Source organism: Colossoma macropomum, unplaced genomic scaffold, assembly GCF_904425465.1.
Source record: "Colossoma macropomum unplaced genomic scaffold, Colossoma_macropomum, whole genome shotgun sequence".
In the NCBI taxonomy this organism is placed as follows: domain Eukaryota; kingdom Metazoa; phylum Chordata; class Actinopteri; order Characiformes; family Serrasalmidae; genus Colossoma; species Colossoma macropomum.
Genome location: NW_023494793.1, coordinates 35,350,636 through 35,375,614, shown reverse-complemented (window position 1 = coordinate 35,375,614; position 24,979 = coordinate 35,350,636). Strand labels below are relative to the sequence as shown.

The window sequence follows — 24,979 nt, the reverse complement described above, 5'->3', positions numbered from 1 at the left end:
TCTTTCTAAATGTGTTTATTTCTGAGTGCTTGACTTTTGACATTAGGTAAATAATTTAAACTCAACCTGAAATGACCTAATGTCACTGTTCATAGTAAGCAAGACTCACAACTTTTAAAAGACATAATCTTTGAAATTTAAATGTCTTTTGCCCGCCTCTAATAATAAAATGAACTGTTAACATATTACAGTGTTTAACTCAGAAATTCGTCACAATACGGAATGAAAATGCTTCATAATTATGATTCATAGGTAAAATCTCAGCTAAAACCTCATCATTTCACACTTAATGATGGTTCTTCAGTAAAGAAAATGGTTCTGTATAGAACCATGAACACTCAAAGAACCTTCTGCATGATTAAAGGGTTGTTTACATGGTGAAATGGTTCTTCAGATTCATGGAGAATGTGCTGTAGATGGTTCTATATAGAACCCTTTTGAAAAGGTTTGAAAAGGGTTCTTCTATTAGAAATTAGGGATCTTTTGCTTTGAGGAAAATGAGGCATGCTCTAACTCGAATTCTAGCAAGGCACAGTTAGGCTGAATGATGTATGGGCTATGACGGCACTAAGGGGTTTAATTTTTATGAACTGGGATTAGACTCTGAATAATTAAACTGTTATAGACTCAGTAGAGCTCCCTGGGTCCTTTGCTGAAGTAGAAAATATGTCTCACTGTTTCCAATTCAGGTTTCTTAAAAATCTGTCTTTTGGGACAATTAATTAATATTTGAAAGTTAAGTGTGATTAAGTGATTGCTCATTAAGTTAAATGGTGAAGGGGAGCTGTTTGCATTGGACTGTTTGTTATATGTTTCAGATCAAGGAATTATGCTTTTCCTTCTTTGTATATTTTGCATAAAACAGGGATTACATACAGTGGAGTCGCAACAGCATTTACAAACTAAAAAGATGAGAACAGTAACATTAAAAGCGAACAGTAAAAAAAAAGACATTAAAAAAAAAAAAACTCAAAGCATTAACTGTGGCATCCTAAATGGCTCTTGCCACCACTGAACACACCCATGTGTCTATTATATATCTTAACCACATAAAGTGTGCAAAAGTTTGGGTGCAGCTAGTCAAGTGACATTTTGTTCGTTTTTAAGTGTAAGTAAGCTAAAACATCCTCTACAGAGAACGCACTTCTGCACACTTTAATGATCAGTTAATTTTATTTGATGAGTTTAACAAAACATAATATGTGGCCTGTGTAAAAATTATGGCACTATAATATTTTCTGGTTTATTTTTTTCTCCCCAGTATGTTACACTCAGCAAACAAACAGAAACTAAAGTTATCGAAGGTTGTTTACTTTAGAAAATTTATGAAGTTATTTTCCATCTAGAATATCAACAAAACATAATTTGACTGGCCGCGTTCGAACGTTTACATATATTTGTATTTGTTTATATTCAGAACTGATCATCCTACATCAGTATCTGACCTCACTAAAGCTCCTTTGGCTACCATCAAATCTTCACACCAATCTAACATAAAAGTAGAGGCTGTTACTCCTTATTAATACCTTTGATTTCAGAAGAAATGTTGAATGAGCAGGTGTCTGCAAACTTTTGGACATTTTGGACAGTGTTTTCACTCTCAGAGTTGGTTCAACTCATTATAACCTTTTTCTTAAAAAAGGACAAATTGAAGAGATGAAATAAACTACTTAAATAACAAAAAACTCAGTGATAACTTTCACTTTCTTCATAAACATGGTGTAAGAATGAAGTAGGAAAGTGGCATCATAAAAACAGACCAGAGACCACAAGATCAGGTACTGATTTACTGGAAATTTCTAACTGGGAAAACACAGTCAAACTTCTGCTGTTTGATTTGAAAGAATTACGTCCTCCTTCAGCTCCCCCAGCCCCTCGGAAAACCCATGGCTGTGTCCTATTCCTCTTTCATTCTTTCTTCAGTGTGCTCCCTTCACTTCATCTGAAGAGGAAAATCCCCATATGAAGAGAAGAATCCAGTGCAGTCAAACACACCCTAAAAGGGCACATGGTATCATGGAAAACCACGTTTATTAAGCTTTTTTAAAATCATTGATGTACTATGTAAACATTTCAAAATGCACCGTTCGCTCTCCAGTCCATATACATAAGCTGCAAAAACAGCTCGTTTAGCTCCGCCCACTCACGCCGAAGTTATATGGAGTGTTTCAGTCCTGACTGCTTTTTCGAAGAAAGAAGAAATTAGAAAATGGTCATGTAAAAATGAATTATGACCATTTCTGGTATATTAAACTTCACAAATCATTGTAAGTGGACCCAAAGACCCGCCCCTGCGGTATCAGCCCTCCTTCATGGATGTCAGTGGGATCATGCATGTTTTGTTTTTTTTTTAACTGTTACCATATAGAGAGTGGTCAGAAAATGAGGAGGGGATTCCAGCAGGGATTTTTGTGTGTTTGGTTCAAGAGAATTGAATAAAAAAAGTTCTGGTTTTTTTTCGTAGGTAAGAACAGAATCTACACACTCAAGAGCACAAAGGTGCGAACAGTTCTGCACTGTAAGAACACGTCATGAATCTGACAAAGACTTTTTTTAGGATCTTTCTCAAGAACACATTTAAGAAAAAACTGCAATTTCAGAATTTCTGATGTCCAGGAAGAAAAAATCGAACAAAAATGCCCCCCAACTGGGAATTCTTCTTGAATTCCCTGAAGTTTAACATATGATGTCAAATCAAAAAGGCTCCTCACTCAGTTAATAGCAATGAAGCACCACTTCTCTCAATTTAATGAGATTTACTTTATTTCAGTCAACATACAGATACAACAGTTGGTTAAATCTATAATCATAACTTCATTGTTTCAAGAAGATAAAGACAACATAAACATTATAAATCCTAGCTGGCTAGCTGGTTGCTATAAGCGTAGGTGTCTGTGTTTGTTGTTCAAACGTGTGGACGTAATTCCGAGCTCTAACCTTCCATTTCCCAGTTAAGACACTGGTGAATGAGGCTCAATGTTCTTAAACGCAAATCTAAAAAAAATATTTAGAATTTCTTAAATACTTTCGTAAGGAAGTTTCATTATTTTCTCAGAAATCTGAATTCTTTTATTGTCTTTATTTGTGTTAACTGGTTATTCTCTTTAATCTGCTCAGTGCCTGAGGACATCAAAATGGAGGAAAAACAAAATGAAACCTGATGTTAAAATATTTAACATAGAGGAGCTGGAATTGCTGGTGGAGGAAAATATTCTCCTGGGTCTATTTTAACAATTTTATTTGTGAAAGTCTTTAGAAATCACAGTTTTTCAGGCTGACCTTCTTACCTCTTACTGTCTAAGACAAGTGTGAGGCCGTTGTGAGGGTTTTTGAGAATAACACTTGCTATTGTTCCTATTGTTCTGTCGGTCGTCACTTCCATCACCTTCCGCTGGGCTTAAAGTGTCTGCAAATAATAAATACTTATACCCTTTTTACGTTTCACATGAACCTGTTTTACTGAAGTGCAAGCACAACAACAATTTAATTAACTCTTATCATCCATCCCAGTAAGTGTTATCATCCAACGTGGGGGCGTAGCTATGGGGAAGCCTGGGGGCCTAAACCCTCTCACTTGGAAGCCAGGCCCCCTTCAAGACTTCTGACTGCGTAAAACACAAAAAGTCCTCTGAATCGAATGAAAATGTTCTTATAACTGGTCTTCGAGCGGATTTAGAGAACTGATACGTCCTTAAAAAGGTCAGACTCATGCCAATTTCTGAGTCACAGGCTGGAAGGTATAGAAGAGAAAACCGAAGAGGCTTAAACGAAAGTTATGAAAACCACCCAAAGTCTACAGTTTTTCTGGGTGTGTCTCCAGTTGACCCCTAGATCCACTTCTAGTACATAACTATGGAATGAAAGTGGGCGAACCGATGAGGTCATAAAATGAACTAGGTTTACTGGAACTCTGGAACACTCAGCTCTTCCAGAAAACCTCTGATGTCACAGGTAAACAAACCACTCGCTCAAATTCTACAGAAGAGTAGTGAGCAAACTGCTAACTGGTGAGTGAACAGCTAATAAAAGGACAGTATATTAATACTAACGTAACGATTTTGAAAGTGCTTTAAACAAATGATGAAGAAGCTCTATTAGTGATAAGTTAAACCGATTTAGAAACTTTGGAGTGTTTGGTGGATTGGTGGTTAGAGTCTTTGGAGGTGGTTTCTCCTCCTTTTTTATAATTTTTTGTATTTGGTTGGCTTAACTTTCAATGCATTCTGAGATATATTAGATCTTGATATTTTGAAGTTCAGTTTGGGACACATTAGGGGACAAACATTCCAGTGCACTAGAATCATTTAAACATTTAGCCTGGAAAATGTCTAAATTCCCAGTTACTCCAGTTATGCTGTGTTTGACTAAAGCTCGTCAGAATTTCTGAGGAAAACAAAAACGCCAACTTAACTGGGAATTCTTACTTGGAAAGTCGGGATGGTGTTCTTAACTCTGAGCTCACCGTATGATGTCAAATCAACATGGCTCCTCCCTCGGTCAATAGCAATAAAGTACCACTTCTCTCTTAATTTAAATTTGCTTTAGATCAGTCAATATACAGACACAGTAGTTGGTTAAATCTATAACCATAAAGTTCACTGCTTCGAGAAGGTAAAGACATCATAAAGTAATCACTCATTATCACTAACGTTAGCTGCTTGCTGCTTGCTAACAATGTAGGTGTCCGCATTTGTAGCTCATACGCGTGGGCGTAATTCCAAGCACCTTCCACTTCCCAGTTAAGTCAAATGCAGCATTATTCTGAATGTAAGTCACGTGACTTTGTTGCAGTGGCCATTGTGTTGCTCAGTTTAACAGCAGATAATGGCAGCTGCCTCACTCTCTGTGGATGTTACCCCTTTCAAGTCTGCTGTATTGTTGCATTAGACAGCACAACATACTGCTGGTATACACCGATCAGGCATAACATTTTGACCCCCTCCTTGTTTCTACGCTCATTGTCCATTTTATCAGCTCCAGTTACTATATAGGTGCACTTTGTAGTTCTACAGTTACAGACTGTAGTCCATCTGTTTCTCTGCATACTTTGTTAGCCCCCTTTTACCCTGTTCTTCAGTGGTAAGGACCCCCATGGACCCTCACAGAGCAGGTGGATCATTCTCAGCACTTCAGTAACATTGACGTGGTGATGGTGTGTTAGTGTGTGTTGCGCTGGACTGAGTGGAGCTGCTGGAGTTTTTAAACACTGTGCCCACTCACTGTCCACTCTACTAGACACTCCTACCTTGTCAGTCCACCTTGTAGATGTAAAGTCAGAGACGATAGCTCATCTGCTGCTGCACAGTTTGTGTTGGTCATCCTCTAATCCTTCATCAGTGGTCACAGGACGCTGCCCACAGGACGTTATTGGCTGGATGTTTTTGGTTGGTGGACTATTCTCAGTCCAGCAGTGACACTGAGGTGTTTAAAAACTCCAGCAGCACTGCTGAGTGAGGATGAGGGTGAGAGAGTCTGTAACTGTAGAACTACAAAGTGCACCTATATAGTAAGTGGAGCTGATAAAATGTACAATGAGCATAGAAACAAGGAGGTGGTCATAAAGTTATGCCTGATCGGTGTTTTTTACAGTGCAGATATTCAGCCAAACATGGGTGAACAGCTCAGTGATCAGAGGGCCTACACACGGAGACAGACAGCTAACAGACTCCTCAGAGCTTTAAGCTGCAGCGTTTTACTGTAACAGCAACATGGGCCGGGGGTGAGGGGGCACATACAAAGTAAGGAACATCTTGTCTGAATGTCTTACATGCCTGGAATGTCCATGTTGGAACGAGAAATGCCACGAGGAATATTAAACCCAGTGTGCTAAGTGCCGTGAGCTTGGCGCTAACGTAAAATGAAAACTCCCGTTAAAGCACCAGCAGAAATTTGCATTGTTGTAGTGGAGCTAATTGCTAAAAAGGCTGCTAATAAAGTGAAGGCTTTTACGTTAAGCGATGCAGATTATACAAATTATTTAAAGCATTATATATATATATGAATCATATGTTTATATATTATACACTCCAATGCAATGTGTTTCTGGCACTTGTTAATATTATCTAATAAATTGTAAAAATCAATGAAATGAATATGCTTTTTTAAGCTGACACAGTTGCTTTAGTGTGTTATTGGCCTGAGCACCCGCACAGCTCTCGTCTATCCTTATTTATTCCTAACAATACAAAATCTTTTTGTCACTTGTATATTTTATAACTACAGTATTACTAATAATTGTCTATATTAATTTCTGCAATACTCTACTAGCCTAATGCAATCGCTAGTGATGCGCATAAGAATCACCCAATTAGTCCAGTTACACTTCCAAAATTAAATCAATAAAACAGTGTTCATTTATGAAATGCTGTGTGGAGAACACCATGTGTAAGCACACTGGCTTAAAATGGAATTGGGGGGTTCACACAGGACAGATTCTTTCTTTACTGAGAAACCAAGCTGGCTGGAAAAAACTGCATAGACCAGCATCGCTGGTCACCAGCAAAACCAGCACATGTTGTGTTCTGGACGCTGGTATGCTGATCACCACCAAAACCAGCATATGGGTCATTTCAGCATTTGAGGACATTCTCTACATAATAAAACATACACAGCTTACAAGTGCATAGAAGCAGCCACACATTTTTGTCAATAAAACACATGATTTTTATATTATTTTCTTTCTTAAATATTAAAAACAATTTCAACAAAAGTCACAAATCCAGTAAAAGGGTATGTTCCCGAGCTTAATCAAGGAACGAGTAACAGATTTTGTCTTAAAAAGAACTTATACTGAAAAATGAAAACATTTATGAAAAAAAAGTTCAATCATCATCATATTTTTCAAATCATATTTTTATTCATAAATGGTGCAAAAAATATAACTTAAAACTGTCTTCAATTTCTCATCAACCCTGTTATGATGGGGAAAAAACTCAATACGTTGTAATCTTGTCTTGAGACACATGACTTTAAGGAACTGTCGGAGCTAAACTCTGCAGAGTGGTAGATCTTCAGGACCAGGATTGGATGAAATATGTATGAAAATACCTAGCACCATATCTATGCACACTGGCTTAACATGAAAACAGGGGCTTCATGCACCCATTGCTGTTAGTGCTCTTTTGTAACGGGGATGACATTGCTGCATTGTTGAAATTGCTGTTAGTGCTCTTTTGTAACAGTGTGGACACTACTGCATTGTGGCCACTGCTGTAAGGGCTTTTTTGTAACAGGGTTGACACTGTTGCATTGTGGCCATTGTTGTTAATGTTCTTTTTAACAGCTTGGCCACTGTTTCATCGTGACCATTGCTGTGTGGCTATTGCTGTTAGCACTTCTTTGTAACAGGGTTGACACTGTTGCATTGTGGGCGTTGCTGTTAGCACTTTTTTGTAACAGGGTTGACACTGTTGCATTGTGGGCGTTGCTGTTAGTGTACTTTTGGAACAGGGTTGACACTGTTGCATTGGGGCCATGGCTGAGACACAAAAAAGCTGACTTTTAGTCACATTAATATCACAACATGAATTCACAAACACAACCCCATTTCCAAAAAAGTTGGGACACTTTGAAAAATGTAAATAAAAACTAAATGCAATGATGTGCAAATAATTTAAACCCTATATTTCATTGAAAATAGTATAAAGACAACAAATTTTGTTGGCATCAAATTCAAAATGAGCATATATTTTCCAAAAAACAATAAGATTTCTCAGTTTCAACATTTGATATGTTGTCTTTGTAGTATTTTCCTTATAAATATGGTTTACATGATTTGCATATCATTGCATCCTATTTTTATTTACATTCTACATGGCGTCCCATCTTTTTGGAAATGGGGTTGTAGATTCTTAAATGAGTGAAAGAGATTTAGTGCATTTCTTTCATTTTATACAGATCTGAATGGAAGGGTGCTGGTGTTACATTCCTCCAGTAAACTTCCAGAGACCTGCAGATTCTATGCTAAGGTGCGTTGAAGATGCTCAGGCAGCTTATGGTAGCACAACACCTCACAAAGACACTTCATGATGTTTTTTTTCTTTAATTTCTCACCAAAATGTAGTTTCAGTCATTACATTTTTTCAAAATGCTAAATGTTTTTGAAGGATTAACACATTTTTTAAATTTTCACTGCTTTTTACAAAATTCCTCATATTTAAAATCTGAATGTTCATAAATCAATAGAAATTAAGTAAATTAATAAAATGTGTTTTCAGTGTTGTATAAAAACGTTAAATAGGTTAATTAGGGATTACATGTGATTAGTATTTGAAATGTAAATGATGAATGAAATGTGTACACAGTGTGTTATTGATGCTGCTTCATAATTTCGTAACTGCCAAAGATCTTCAGGCCAGAAAATATTTTGCACATATATCTACATACTAAAAATGTATATCAATAATTTATTTATTAACTGCAAATCCATTTGTTATTTTTACTTGGGGACCTATAAAGGTCTTTCCCACTAATTACAATATATTCCTTTCATATGTCTATAACAGGGTTGAAACATAAATACGAGAACGTGTACAAAAATTAATGTTTATTTGAGTATAACAACACGGTAAGTCCCAGTAGTTTTAATGTATGTATTTATGTCTATTATTCAACGTAGTGGCAGGAATGAGCAGAAGTAAGAATTTTTTTGACTAATATTCAAAGTCAAAATGTCCCTCTAATGCTGAAATGACCCATATGTTGTGGTTTGTATGCCATGATCATGCTGGGTGACCAGATTAACCAACACTAGACCACCAAACCAGTTTAAACCAGTTTGGTCTAAGCTGTTTTTCTCAGCAGGGCAGGCTGACTAGCACAGGTCCTCTATGGAATTGCCTTATTGAACAATGCATTGTGATACCTGAGGGCAAAGGAATTACAAAAGAATTACACGCCTTACTTAGTCATGGCCATGACTTAATCATCTCACTCCCACGCCTTACTTAGTCATGGTCACGACTTAATCAGCTCACTCCCATGCCTTAATAACTTGTGGCCACGCATTAGGATCTGGTTCCCACGCGTTAATAAGGTGTGGCCACACATTATTTTTATTTACACAGGATGTCATCATCGAGAGTATTAATTGTTATGTGGAATGATTTGCTATAAATACATTTCAGTGTTTTTTGAAAACAAAAATAGGGGTTCTTTTTGAAAACATATATTGAATATAGAATTTTGGCAAAAAAAAATTGCAATATGAAGTTTGTATCTTCTTGAGTGGAAGCGCAAAAAAAAAACTTTCTGAGATATTTTCCTTCTTAGGAAAGTAGAAACAAGGCCAGCGTCGGTCTTCAACATGGCGCGCGGCTCTCAACCAATTTCACATGAAGTTCATGCATAGGGAACAAGGGGTCGGTTAAGGGAACGAGGGGTCGGTTAAGGGAACGAGGGGTCGGTTAAGGGAACAAGAGATCGGTTAAGGGAACGAGCGGTCGGTTAAGGGAACGAGGGGTCGGTTAAGGGAACAAGGGGTCGGTTAAGGGAACGAGGGGTCGGTTAAGGGAACGAGGGATCGGTTTGAGACAGACCCGCCGCCTCGGCCTTCCACTGGTTTATCTAACGAACTTTACTTGACCTGATACAGTAATGGAACCGCCCTTAATATGGCGACGGGGACTCCGTTAAGAGGAAAAGTCGAGAACTCGATAATGCAGTAATGAAACTGGAAACTTTAACTGATAGCCGGCTGGAATTTCTTTCTTTTTTATTAATTAAAATTAAGTATGCCGACTTTATGTTTGGAGGAGTCGCTTTCTGTAATGCTGTTTCATGGTGTTTTGTAGATGTTTGTAGTTTTGAGTCTGAAGAAATTAGATGTTTTACGGATTAATCACAAACGAGGCTGACGAGCTCCACTGCAGCGTGATGACGTCGAAACTCCGCCGTGTTGGACGTCAGGCGGTTCAAAGAGGAGGAAAGATGGCGGACAACAAAGGCCAAGCAGAGACGGATAGCTCGGCTAGCATGGAGTCAGAACCAGCTGCCACGGTAAACGGAGACTCTACCAGTCAGCCCGCCGAATCGGCTAGCGTTACAGAAGCCGCCCCGAAGGACGGGGGCGACGGACAGTGCGGAGAAAATGTTTCGCGAGTGTCGACACCCGCTGACGGCGGCGGCGGAGGGGAAAGCAGCGACAGCGCTGGAGGAGGAGGAGAAGGAGAGGGAGAAGGAGGAGGAGGAGGAGAAGTAAGCACCAGCCGTAGCAGCCCGGACGGCGACGGGAACGGGAGCGTAGAGACTGCCGAGACGTCGGGGGCCGCGGGTGACGGCGCAGCCCCGGCCACGGCCACGGCCACTGCCACTGCCACGGCTCCGGCTCCGGCTCCGGCCCCGGGCCCGGCCGCAGCCGCTGCCGCAGGCTCTTCCCCGGCTCCCCCAGCAGAGTCCTCGCCCGCCGCTCCTCCTGCGCCAGCCACCCCAATAAACCTGCTGGATACGTGCGCCGTGTGTAAACAGAGCCTGCAGAACCGCGACTGTGAGCCCAAACTCTTACCCTGCCTGCACTCGTTTTGCCTAAAATGCATCCCTCAGCCGGAGAGACAGATCAGCGTGGGAGTCCCGGGCCCCCACGGCCAGGACACGCACATCGGTGAGTGGATAGAAAGATCGAGAACCGGCCGCTGGTTCCAGTCATGTAATACTGTGCTAGCTAAGTCTCTCTGTTCCAGGGAACCAGCAGCAGTCTCGGGCTTCCTTATGGAAGAAAGCCTCAGATAACATCTTATCCGTGTTTTTTCTGACAGGTTTGGTCTGTATAAGCCACAGCTGCTCTGTAGTAAAGCCCTACACAAGATCTCCGGACTTCAGCCTTATTTATATAAATATTTATATACGGTTACATTTGCTAGCAATGTCGTTGGTCAGCTAGATATTTTTTAATTGTTCTCATTATTATTGTGGCGTATTTAGTGCGTATTTAATGTAGTGATCCATCCATGCAGGCGTGTAAACTGCCCTGTGTCTCACTTCTCTTTCTCTGGATGAACAAACCATCCCAGTGTTCTCCTGTAAAAGGAGACCAATGAACTCTTCAGGATGGGGGAGATGGGTGAACAAACAGGGGCTCCACTATGGGGACTCCATTTGAGAGAAAACGGATTGGGTGCATGGATTAAGACTCGCCATGTCTGTTCTACAGTGTTAGTATCGACACACATCTCACATTTAGGTTCACAGGTGGCAGATCTTCTATAAGTTGAACATCTAACTGCATGTTTGTGTGCAACAATGTCAAAATTGGTGCAGTGCAATTAAAAGTTATTAGAGCTGCATGTAAATCGCTTAATTTCATGCAGTTTAGGCTGTGTGTTCATTAACTCAGTTGACCTTGATTGACAACAATAGCAGGCACTATTTCTGGTTCTGGACTGATATGCTGTGATATTGCTTTCCAGTTTTAGCAGTGTGTTTGATAAGTAATGGATATTTATGCTCAAAATACAAAGTCCATGAAATAGCATCGTCCCAGCTGTGAGGCACTTCATTTTTAGCTTTTTAGTTCTCTTTTGTGCACTTTACATATAGCATCCAGTACCTGACATGTGAAGGGTAATCCCAACATTTTTTTTTTTAAATGTCTACCTAATAAGATCATTAAGGTGACAAAGTCTTTCAAATGTCAAATGCACTGTTCTGTAGAAACGTAGAGCCAGAATTTTGACTACAGTGTTGAAGGGAACCAGTTGTCTGAAACATTAAATGCGTCTAGAAACTCCCTCCCAAAGTTATTATACGAAATGATTATAAATGCATCGTCTGACGTCTGAGACATTGTTTAATAACAGTTTTGAGAGATATTTTTGGCCTGAAACACTCATAAGATGTGTAGGTCCAGTGGTCATTTTGGATAGCACATAAAATGGCTGTGTTTGTGTTGTAGCCTTCACGACCCCTGGTTCCTATCACCACCAGTGTAAATGAATCATATTCAGCAAGTATCTCAAGATTGATCTGTTTTACATCAGAACACTCTGCATCATTAGCTTTACTCGCCTTGTGATATTAGATGTTATCAATATTGTCCAGTGCTGGCGCTTGATGTGATGGCTGAAGGAAGCATATGAGGTACCAGTCAGCATTAGCTTGCCAGTAAACAGCAGCCTGCCTTAGCTTATTTCTTGTGCTCTGCTGGATCCATTTATTGCCTTAATAAATGTCCATTCTCACATTGGACATTCAGCAGAGACTAAGCCAGCCTATTTCTAATTAATTGCACATGTCCCAGTCTAGGTTTCAACAAGTTCCATTCATTTCAGCACTATTAATTGCCGCACCATCATAAGTCGTTGAACTGAACGAACTAGTCGTGTAATCTGTTCTAGATGGCTGTATTTCATTTGAAGTCAAAGTTTACAACACAAACATATATTTCAGCTTTATTCTGGACTGTGCTTTGCCTGTTTTTTTTCATAATGAGATTAGATATGGTCTGCTTATTGTTCACCAATTTCATAAGATGTTATATGTGTACAAGCTGCAGTGTAACTGCTCCAAGTCACTTGTGGTCACGGGCAAAACCAAACTGCATACAGCTGTACGTTACAGGAAAGCTTGTTTCTTTTAGCAATGAGCAGCTCTATGCCAAGCCTTCTGTTTCTCATCACAGTTTACCTGCTGGCACAAGGTCTGATTATTCTAGCTTAGTCTGAGATACTGTTTTTGTTATCCTGTGAACATCTTGTCAGTCTGTGCATTGAAAAGGACATTTCTTTACAGAGATTAGCATGCTGTTGTTAATCTTTCAGTCATGTCAGATGCTGGGTACTGGTCTTAGCAGTGGTCAGGCAAGATAAGAAGGACATAACACAAGATCAGTGACCATGCAGCAGTCTTTAGTGGCATTTGGCTGATGTTGAGATGATGAGCCAGGCTATATCAGAAGGTCAAGACTGAAAAGCAAAAACTTTTGAAAGGAAATTGACAGTATGTGTGCGTAAAAATAAATTGCATTCAAAATACATCAGTGAAACTTGGGATGCAATCCATGGAGGCTTCATCAATGAGCTTAGATCAGGGGTGCCAGAACTTTTTGTCTTGGGAGGCCAGAGCTCAATGTTTATGGTGGGCAGAGGGCCAAAAGGATAAAACAGTATACAAATAAAAAAGATATGCAAGTTTTGACAACGTTATTTTTGTTGCCAGAATACTTTAAAAAATACAGTTTTACAAGGAAAAATGTATTAAGTTATTTGTATCAAAAAGGTTTTTTTCTCTCACAGGATGAGGGCCTGGGGTTTGGGTAACTTTCTTGTGGGCCAAATCAAAGGTCTTCTCCCTTTCTCCCATGGGCCACACTTTGGGCAGCCCTGGTTTAGATCATATAACTGAGTGGGTTTGATAGAGCTATAAACATTTAAGAATTTCGTACTTATTTTTGTTTTGGGTTCAAGTTCAATATGTGCCCTATTATGTTTGTGCACATATTGAGGGCCCTGTAATTTCCCTTTTCTCAGAATCGCAGAGGATTCAACAGAATTCAGAGATGAAAATGTGATTTACCTTTAAATGCAGAATCACATGGAATTGTGCCCTATTTCACCAACTGTGTAACTTATCTTTGCATAGCTATGTGCATCGTCTACTCAGTAGTCACGCAAAACTGACTTTGTGACTTGTTTTAGTTGCCAAAGGTTGGGTTAGCAAACAACATGTTAGAGCAACATCCAGCCCAAATATCAAAGCTGTCAACAAAGCTAAAAAATTCAGCCCTGTCAGCTTAGTTTAGGGTTCAGCGGTGCCCCAACGACTGTTACGAATCAGATGGACAGCTATTCTGTGAGACAGAACTAGCCGTGCCCTAAATTAAATTTCCGTGAGCTCAGTTGACAGTGAGAAGCACTTTAGTAAACACACAACACTGTTCACAGTCGCTCACTGAGAGACACTCAGAGATGGTTTTGTGAATGTGGAATAAGCCCAGACTGGACTTCGATGTTGGTGGTGTTTCCCTATTTAAAAATTCCATTTTGCCTTTGTTTAGGCTGGATTTGGGTCTGGGGAAAATGGGCTGAAATATAAGATTGTTGTGCATTTTAATAGAGATATGTCTCTCAGATGGAAAAATAGGCCTAGCACATACTACAATACTGACCATCTTTAATGTGAGTACTGTTTAAAAAATACTGGCCAACTTTAACTTAATTGCAAAGAAAGCATGATTCATTTTGTTTAGATTAAATGTGCAAAATGTTAAATGAAAATTCTCCTTCTCAAAGTGTTTAATAGTATTCTTTAAATGTGGCACCACTGGTTCTTTTGTGTCTGCTCCAACTTACCAAACATTAGAAAAATATTGTAAATCATGAAAATGTCTTGGAAATATTGTGATGTTATATTTTTGCCATCCTCACCCCAACCCCGCCCCTTTGTTAGAGCACTTCAAAGCATATGTATTAGAAGCTGTTTAAACCTGGACTGCATCCATTTATTTTATGTTCTAAAAAGAGCATTTTATTAATTTTAAGTTTCACATATTAATCTTATTAGACATTAACACTGAGAGTTTCAGATATCAGTATTTATCTTCATTTTGGAACAGTAAGCACTTTAATAATGCAAAAAAATTTGATATAATAAAGAGGACCCCACATTGTTCTGCACCTCATTAGGCTTGGCTGTAATTCTCCAATTTAAATTGAGGAGCGTCCATCTTGAATGTCCCAAAACTAGTCTACCATTTAAGTAAGCACTGGTAAGGCTAGATAAGTAGGCCAGAGCCATTTAAGCTATTGGTTGGATTGATTGGTTTTGACGCTGCATACATTAAGTCCAATCTCCGGTGATTAATGTAATGCCATGTGCATTTAGTCTGATGCGTATTGCGCTGTACATGTTTTTCCCGCATGTACAGTTCTGTGTTAAGCTGTCTGGGCCTCTCTTCTCTTTGTTGAGGCCTGTTTACTCGTATGTGCTTTCACATGTCGTTTTTGTTGGTCTGTGGCCTCATTATTAACTTTAAAATCCTAATGGCTGTTTATTTTGTCTCGAAGACATTTCCAGTAAAACAGAGAAGGGGTACAGTTTTTGATCTCTCAAGCCTGGTAAACATCTCAGTTTTTGAATTCACACTCTAGGCTGTTATTTTCAGGTTTTAATTTGAAAATTGTGGTTTGTTTGACAGTGTTTACATGTGGTATGTTATACATTGGACTTTGCTATGGAGCAGCAATTCTCAAACTAGTCCTCAGGGCCCCCCAGATGGTCCACATTTTGCTCCATGCCTGTGTGTTGTGAGCTGGGATAGAGCAAAAATGTGGACTGTCTGGACGGCCATGAGGCCCAATTTGAGAACCACATCTAGAGAGTGCTCACTTCAGTGTTATATTAGTGCAAAGGTCACGTTGAGGCCGCTGTCATATTGGCAAGACTAACTGGTGACTAACTGGAGAATATAAGCTTGTATGAAGTCGAGGCGGACAGTGTGATGATGTTTTCTCAGGATATTGTGATAAATTATATCACATTATGTCTTGATATACTATTCAGAGCGTGTGGATACTGTTGGTATTTAAAAAACACTGACCAACTGCATGTTTCATTACAAAGAGAACATAATTGGGATTGTGTAGTTTGTTGGTGGTACTTTTTAAATATAGCACTTGTTTTTTTTGTCTTTTCCAACTGATCAAACTTCAGAAAAGTGGATATTGTGAAAATTATGTTTTTCCTATCACCCACCCCTTCTCAAGTGCAGATTTCAGATAGTAGTTTGGGACAAGGCCGAAATATTACCGTTCAACTTGACTGAATTTTTAAACAAGTTCTGTGTTTCTCAACTCTGAAAGAGAAACTTGTTATTCAGGATGTTTTTTGTTCTGTAAGATAAACATTCAATTTATTCCCAGTAATAATTAGTGATGTTTTAGTGATTTATTTTTCATTTTCTGTCTATTTTAAGGCATTCATTTTAAAATCCCTGTGAATTTTCAGACTGTTTTTGGAACAGGATTTATTGGGATTAACTCACCGTATTATCATAAGCTCAGTGTTTACCCCGGGTATGGTCATTATTCGTCCGGCGTGGACTATATCACATAGCATGAGGCATTTTATGGAGCAGATGTGGCTTCGGGCAAAACCCCAGCGCCTCCAGTTAATGAAGGGACTGAGTAAATCCACTGCAGTGGCCCTGCGCTTGGAGAGCAGAGAGAGACCACTTCTCTACAGTGGCTCACTTCAGCTGCTCTCGCCAGCCAATCATTGGCCGAGTTGTGCAGCTGGGGCTTAGGGGGAACTGGCTGAATGCAGTAGGAGCCAGTGCAAACAAGATCCAGCCGGCTTGAACCAGTTCTGGCTGCAGCCGGTTAGATGGGGGAAGTGAATTGATGGCATGTCAAGGAGATCAGGAGGGGGCTGGGTGATTAATGGGTGTGTGGGGGAGGGGAAGAAGTCTTATCTGTCAGCATCTGATTTGAAAACCGGATTAAAGAAAAATTGAATTAGGTTTGTGAATACATTAGTCTAATGTCTGTGCAGTAGATCAGAGTACACCCAAAAGGAAAATTCCACTTGGCCATTTGCAAGCAAGCACCGAATGCGTCTTAAAGCTTAATGAATCACATGATCGTTTTCATCAGAGCAGATTATATTCATAAATTAAACATAAACTGACTGTGTAATATAGAGCCAATGTGTAGCTCTGAGCCTCAGGCACGGTTCTTTTCCACAGCTCATTTTGGATGAGATATTTAATATGAAAATTTCCAGTTTACATTATTTTAGAGGTTTTGTTTTTAATTATTGTCATTATTATTGGGGGGGTGTCAATGCAGGATTATTTAGTTAGCTGGTTATTATTAGCATTTATTTATTTATTTTTATTTATTTTTTACATCTTTTCCAGTACTTTTTGTGTATTTTTTGTTAAATGAATCTGAATAACCTGAGTAACTTAACTTCATGAAATATCTCCCTGGGTTCGTGTGCAAATCTTTGCATAATATGACTTCAGTTAGCCAGGGTTGAACAATAACTGAGGGGACTTTCTAGTTTCCAGTGTATGCACAACTCATTGCACTTCCAAGCGATTGTCTGACCAACAGCTCTCCAGATATGTTTAGTTAACAGCTCAGAAATATTGTATTACATAACATAGAAATTAAACTTATAATAACTGGGAGGTGAACTAGACAAGTGCATTATGAAGACCCAGTGGCCACTTGCATAAAATATCTTACGTATGTATCCTAAGTTAAATGCTTAAGGGTTAAAATTAAAGGTGTTAATTTAAATTTTGCATCTGTCAGACTGTGCTGAATCTCAAACACAGGGTCTAAACTTACAATTTACAGTTTATAAGTATGGATTTTTTTGAGTTTCCACATCCAAACTGTTCCCTGAAGAGATTTTAGAAAGCTCACTGAAGGTAAAGGGAAAACATAAAGCTGAAACTCCCTTTAGATGTTTTACATAACTTACCACTGATCTGCAAAACTGAGAAAATCTCTTGTACGTACAGTCGTATGCAAAAGTTTGAGCACCCCGGGTCACATTACATGCTTTTTTTTTTTCTTTTTTTTTTCCAAGTAAAAATAATATAAATCAAGTAATAACAATAGGTTTTGCACCGGCCACATTTTTATGTTTTACTTTTTCGTTTTTTATATGATAAATCAGCCAATAAACAGTAATTCTGCATTAAAGCTGATTTTCACTGAGAAAATCAACAAAACATGTAATTTGACCAAAGGCACCTACTTTTGCACACATTTTATATGACCAAAAACTGGTTAAAGGAGCCGAAACGTTTGAACATTTGAACTTGAGGAAATGTTTGATGCTGGAGTAGCTCAGTGAAGTGACCTTAGGTCAGTGTTGTTGCACACATGCCCCACACATGCTTTTTCTCACTGTGTCTTGTTCCTTGTTTTCTTCTCTTGCTCAATTCCAGTGAACGTCATGCGGTGTACAGTGTGCTACCAGGAGTACAAACAGACAGACATGATAGACAATTACTTTGTGAAGGACACGACAGAAGTCTCCAGCACTTCGACAGAGAAGTCTATGCAGGTGAGAGAACGTCTGTGGCTGTCTCGACCCAGTAGCATCTAATTTCACATGTCTGGATGTCATCAGCCTCTTCTGCATGCATCACGGAGAAATATTGACATGAATATGTAGGCCCAGTTTAGCCCTTGAAAAGATGTTTGCTGAGCCTGTTTTAACTGCTTTATGTGTCTGTCTGCCTGTGACAATGCAGGTATGCACCAGCTGTGAAGACAATGCCAGCGCTATTGGTTTTTGTGTGGAGTGCGGGGAATGGCTATGCAAGACTTGCATTGAGGCACACCAGAGGGTCAAATTCACCAAGGATCATACAATACGTAAAAAAGAGGAGGTCTCTCAGGGTAAGTTTTAGGGTTGCACAATATAAAGCTCTTTAAATTGTGATCATGTTGCCGGTCTTTGCAATACTGATGTTGCAGAAGTGTGACTTGCACTGACTTCCAGTCAGTGTTTTGAGTGCTGTGAGCATGCTGACCAGCCGCGGTTGTTTTTAGGTTCCAGCATAAATCATGTGTGTTTTTAATATATGGGATGGTGTGATGCATTTTAATTGCAGTATCCGTATTGTGTATCCCTAACTAACCAAATATTGCCTTTATCGCCCCTCTAAAAACATATGATTTCCCTTGCTCACATGATAATTATCTCTATTTAGGCCTGTCACGATTATTACATAATTGCCTGATCAGTTATTCAAGCTGATCACAAGCTTTTAAGCCAAAGGCAGTTATTTTCCACAGTTGTTGCAGCAAACAAAATGTAAATTAGGTGCCTTTTTATCAACTGGGTTGAGGGGCTGTCTGCTGCTGTCTGAAAAAACCTTGTATCTGCATTTTTGTCCTTTTTCAATATTTGGCATAATTTGAAAATGCCTGTTGCCCTTTACATTGTGTGTAAATTTCTTGAAGAATGGACCAAAAGAAAAGGCCCCCCAGTTAAAGTTCCAGAAAGCAGGAAACACAATTGGGTTGTGTTTTTTTCTGTTAAAACAACTAAAATTCAGTCTGGTGCTTGAACAAGTTTAGAGGGCTGTGGTGAGTAATGTTTGTTTATTTGAGCTTGAGCTGTGTCTGTCATCAGTTGGGATATCGACAGTCAGGAAGCGAGTTGGCGAGTCAGCCAATTTGGCAACTTAAGGCTTGTGTTGTAATAGTTTAATAGTACAGTTAACAAAGAAAAGACAAATTTTCAATCGTAGTTATTTACATACACAGTTGCATTATATGCAGTCGTATGCAAAAATTTGAATTCCCCCTGTCAAATTACGCTTTGTTGATTTTTCTAAATTAAAACATCAACACATTGTTTACAGAGAACAGACAAATGTGGTGTTTTGCTAAGCACATAAAAAAAATAGAAAATGTCATAACTTTTGCACAGGCCATGTTATTTTTTTTTCCCAATGTGTTTCCAATATAAATGGAATTTATTGGAATATAATTCTAGTTAATACCCAGCTCAAATTCTAGGTATATTTGTTTTTAGATTTATTTTTGTTTTTGTATATATGACAGTGTGTATTGCAGAAATCTGACTTCTTCCCAGCATCATTTTACCAATATAGTGAGTTTAACGATTAGGTTCATGTTTTGTTTACAGGCAGTAGCTAAGCAGCTTTGCCAGTATCAGGGTAGTAGGATGTTTTGCTTGAACCACATCAAAGCTGAGATGATCTAATTTCTGATAAACAATAATTCAAAACAAAATTCAAAATGCCTTTGGTTCATGCATTTTTATGGTGGAATACATGAATTGATAAACAGTTGAAGAGCTCAGATCTCGATCTGCGGTAGTTCTGGCTGCAGTTCTACAGGCGGGGGATCCTCATGCAGTTTCTATGGCAACGGGCAGAGTTTCGAGTGAGTCAGTTGCTCGGCCCGTGCTGGCTTCATTACTGCTAACTCGCCTACAGTCTTCCTCGCTTTGGTCAGGTCTAGAGGGGGAGCTGTTGAAACATATGGCTTTTTGGGAGTGAGAGAGGGATGAAAGAGTGAGCAAGAAATGTGTCATTTATTTATTTCATTTTTTGGGCCCCGGGCTGAGTGATATGTACGAGTATAATGATATTATGTCCTAAATTAGGCAGGGTTTCTTTAGTCATTAATTTTGCATGCCAATATATTTGCCCCAGTTCTGTTGCTGTGCTCAGCACAGCTGAGACAGCACTAATTAGTTAGAGAGATGCATAATTATTGTTAAAGTGCTTTGCTTGCCACGTCCGCCGATGATGTGAAACTGTCAGGTTTTTGTGTTTTCTGTGTGCAGGTTATGAGTGTGTTAGGGCTGGGTTAGGGCGAGGATTCAGTTTGTATATGACACAGATAAGAGCAGTGATGGTTATCAAAGTGTGATGATGGTAATCTACATAATATCTGCCTTTTGCTGATTTTTTTCTAAAGCTAAAGTTATAGACTGCACCCTTTCTGGCTCACCTTGTATTGTGAAACATGAAAATACATAAATTGATGACCCTTAAAATAAAGATATGATCACATTAAACTTGGTTTTAATAAAATTGTGTTGAAATAAAAGTTAATAAAAACATCATTGACAGATAATTATTTTTAAGTAGCGAGGTGCACAAAAAAAAGGATAAACTTGGAACCTGCCCAATCTATGATACAATTTAATATATTATATATTTTAAAAAGAAACACAGAACTTGTTCACCTTTTTCAACCAGTCTGACTTGGCCAGCTATGTCATATCATGAGCATTATGTCATTGTGACATACACTGAGCTACATAGTCTGTGTCAGATCACCCTGAAAAAAGCGGTGTCATCTGGCTGATGTTATGCAACCTGACATCAAAACTGACAAATGCAACTTGCAAGGATGGCACATGACAACTATTGGGATAAGTGTTGCCTGCTGGAATAAGTGTTTATGTAGGTCCTTGTCAGTTGTTATGATTGGCATATGTAGGTGTCACAGCCTCATGAAAACTGCCCTACAGTATCATGTAACCTCTGTGGGTTCTTAAAAGTGGCAAAGAGCTTGGTTAGATCAGATCCTGTTCTGTAACAAATCTAGCCTGAAAAAGAACTCGCTGTGTTTTTCTTCCTGTGAGTTTTGATACTGTTTGAGTAGTTTCGGCATGATAGCCTAATTTTAGATGCTCGTCTTAAGTGAAGTGCTTCAGTTAAACACATCTCTTTTTTAAAGCGTAGTAGGTTTTTAAAGAAGAGATACCAGATTGGTGTCTCCTGAAAAAGCTTTCAGTGTTGATATCGAAAAAGAAAAAGTTGTGCCATCTCTAGTTTTGGGTCATATTACTGAGCCCTGTTTCAGCTGTGTGTTTTGGTGTTTACAGAGTCGGTGGGCTCATCAGGACAGAGGACCGTGTTCTGTCCGATCCACAAACAGGAGGCACTCAAACTCTTCTGTGAAACCTGTGACAAACTGACCTGCAGAGACTGCCAGCTGCTGGAGCACAAAGAACACAGGTCAGCCAGCTGTGCTCCTCATTACCAGTGTTTGTTAGCTGCTTTACCAGGTTTGCACTAATACACAAGAGTGCTGTACTGTGAGATACTGACCGTGTAAATCAACACATTATTGCCGTTATCTTGTGGTATAGGACTCCCAGTTATGTATTACTGCAATTTTCTCAGATTATTTCATTGTTAATATTTTTATTATTAGCTTTTGAGACCCTGATGACAGAAAAATTGATTAGGAAGAAAATGGATCTGTGTTTGTGAAGAAAAATAGTTCCATTAAAAGTTAATTAAAGTCTGTATGCTGGCGGCTGTTACCAAGTTACAGATGATCACTTGCAAGGTTGGAACTAAATGAGATATTATTAACCTTTTCTTGCAGTGTGTTATGTAATGTGCTGGTGGTTGTCTGTCCTTTATGTTTAGTAGTGTTAGTGCAGGAAGACCACTACATGGCAGCTTAACGATAGTTAATGTTACCATATAAAACTGTTTATAGTCGTTAGTTTGGTTAAATGTTGTTAAATCTTTAGGAATTTTCATCTTCGGAAATTCACTACACTAAAATCTGCCCTATCTGGCTGTGTTTAACCTCCCATCTTCCAGCCTCTTTGAAACCTCTGCCCAACATATGGCCAACATGTGACTGTTAGAAACTGCATATGAAGCCTCCTGATTTTATTTTCTGCCCTCTACAGGTACCAGTTCCTGGAGGAAGCCTTTCAAAATCAGAAAGGAATTATTGAGACGTTCATGTCAAAACTGCAGGAGAAGAAAAACTTTGTGCAGTTTTCTGCAGCTCAGGTGCAAAACAGGTAGGGCTGCTACCCAAGGTCTTCCATGGTTAGTATGAGTTCATTATTGATGACCAGGATTATCAAATCTACCCCTCTCGCTTTTTTAAAACCCTACAGTACTGTGTAAAAATCAGATACCACCCTTGAGTTACTTCATTCACAATCAAAATGGCCGTTAAGTACAAGTTATTTGTTTTTCAGGAGCTATTTCTGAGAAGTTTACCTATGATAATCCACTTACATAAGAAATAAGAAAGTCAGAGAAAAATAAATTAAAAACAGGAGTTTCTAGAAGTTATAAAAATGATTAAAACATACAGAGAATATGTTTCTCTTAACAACCTGGTGGACCAGTAAAACTGTCCTAATCAGTACTCACAGTTTTCATCTCTGAGAGAGAGGAGAAAATCAAGCTGCTTCAGATCTGTAAAAATCCACAGGTGTTTCTGTCCATCCTTCCACTGTGAGACGACACCTCAGTGCTATGGGTCTGAAAGGATGTGTAGCTGTCAGGAAGCCTCACTGAGAAAAGGAAAAGATGAATATTTGCAAAGCAAACAAAGAAGCTGCTTGTGTTCTCAGAACAATGAACTGACCAGCCCACTGTCCAGACCTTGAAACCACTGAATGTGTCTTCGAAAAATGGAAGCTGTAATAAAGGCAAAGAGTGGACACAGTAAATACTGAATAGGTTATTATATTTAGTTGTTTGAAGGTTCTGCGTAATTTTCTCTTAAATTTGTTTTTTGCTTCTTTCCTGACACTAAAAAAATGAATGGTAATTAATGGCTGTTTTGACTGGAATTAAATAAACAAAGAGCGGTCTCTTTATTTACAGTGATTTATAGTTATTTACAATATTGTTTATATATCTGCATCTATATGTAAGTTTCAGAATATCTCATATTTGATGTGCCCACTCCATTTCCCCTTTAAGCTCAGCAGTATATTACACAACCTTTCGTTTCTTCAATCATTCAAATGAAATTAAAGCAGAAAAAATACAAAGCAGACCTAATTTGAGTGCTGCAACATTCTGTATAAACACAGTCTCATTTCCAACTTTGCCCTGACTGAAGGGTGTATTTAAATCACAGGTGTGACTGCAGTCCCGCTGGGCTGAAACACTCCACAGTTGCCCTGCTGTCCCGTAACCTAATTCAGCTCATCAACTAATTATTAAGCCCTTCATGAGTTGAATCACATGTTAGTGAAGCAAGAAAACACTGTTGTCTTCGTTTATAAAGGAGTCATTTATAAACCCTGTTGGTAAATGATTCTTAGCTGAATGATTCTTTTGCCTTCTTTTATTAGAGGTAAAGGCCTACAGTTCACTTTTTTTCTCTCTCTTACGGCAGACTGAAAGAGGCAACCGAGACACACAGGAAAGTTGAGCATGAGATTAAGATTGCAGTCTTTACCCTCATCAACGAAATCAACAAGAAGGGCAAGTCTCTGCTTCAGCAGCTGGAGGTATGGTGGCCGCGGTGACTCAGAAATGCAAAGGAGTGCAGTTTTATTTATTAGTAATTTTTCTGTGTGTGTCTTAAAGGTCATGGAAAATGGCCATATTTTTGAACAGTTGTGCTAAGTTAGGATAGGTCATGTTAAATTATGTTTTTAATCATTTTAATTCTTATTTTGATTACTGAAATGGGCACTGTTGAGGTGTTCGATCCTGATAAAAGCATGAAGTCTGCAGCAACGAAATACATTTCATTTTCCCCCATTGCTCCATTGCCTCCTCAGTAAAGGAGAGTTTTTTCGAACCTTAAAGGAGACTTTTTTCATATTTTTATATTTCCATGTGCTCTTTGAAAAACTACCAATAATGCCTTTTTTTGTTTGTTTGTTTTGCTCTGTCATTTATTTCTCTGTGAATAACAGGTTATTTTCTGGTTGCTGAATTTGTATACTAGTTATCACTGCCCTCATTGGTTCACTCAGTGAAAGGGGTTGGGGTAAGGGCTGTGGCCATTGGTGGAGAGTTGTAAGATGGACGCAGCAGAATACAGAGCAGTGGTCACCAACTCTACTCCTGTAGCTCTTCTTTCCTGCAGAGTTTAGTTCCAACCTGTGTCCGATATGATGCCCTTCCCTTACTTTAAAAGCTTTAACAGATTTTTGAAGCGCTAATAAGCTGGGGCAGATGTAGAGGACTGGTTAAAACTAAAGAGGAGAGTAGATCTCAGGGAGGACGGTTGGTGACCACTGGTATAATGAAAACGTGCATATTTGAGTTTAAGCCTCTTTACACTGACAGACTCTCACTCTCAGTCATTGGCCGGTGTGAGCTCAGCATATCGTTACACCACGATGTTTAATGCATAAACCTTGTTCTTTACTTTGTGAAAAGATTTTTTTACTCACTTTTTTTGCCACAGCTAAGATAACACTAATTACTGTTAGCATCCTAATGGGAATTTCAGTTGTATATTAGCATTAATCTATCTTGACACATACAGTCTTATGCAAAAGTTATAACATCCCTGATCAAATTACATGTTTTGTTGATTGAAATGAAAATAAGTTGTGGTGCACAATTTCTAGTCATTTTCTGACCTTAACATAGTGGAAAAAATAAACATGAAATATAAAATATGCCACAAATGTGGCCTGTCCAAAAGTTGTCAGTGGCTTATTTTCACTTAGAAAATCAAGAGAACATGTAATTTGATCAGGGGTGCCCAAACTTCTGCATACGACTGTATATTTTACATTTTATAGC

At 38.8% G+C, this 24,979-nt stretch overlaps 1 protein-coding gene across 2 annotated transcripts in view; it reads left to right on the top strand.

Moving 5' to 3' along the window:
* The first annotated feature begins 9,476 nt into the window (after positions 1–9,476).
* Positions 9,477–24,979, top strand: part of trim33 (tripartite motif containing 33) — a 31,919-nt gene continuing 16,416 nt past the window's right edge. For both annotated transcript variants that reach the window (XM_036579366.1, XM_036579365.1), the window contains exons 1-6: positions 9,477–10,597; positions 17,897–18,015; positions 18,206–18,353; positions 21,328–21,460; positions 22,153–22,269; positions 23,610–23,724. In XM_036579366.1, the coding sequence (XP_036435259.1) occupies positions 9,823–10,597; positions 17,897–18,015; positions 18,206–18,353; positions 21,328–21,460; positions 22,153–22,269; positions 23,610–23,724 (1,407 nt within the window). In that variant the 5' untranslated portion in view covers positions 9,477–9,822. The remainder of the gene's footprint in view (positions 10,598–17,896; positions 18,016–18,205; positions 18,354–21,327; positions 21,461–22,152; positions 22,270–23,609; positions 23,725–24,979) is intronic.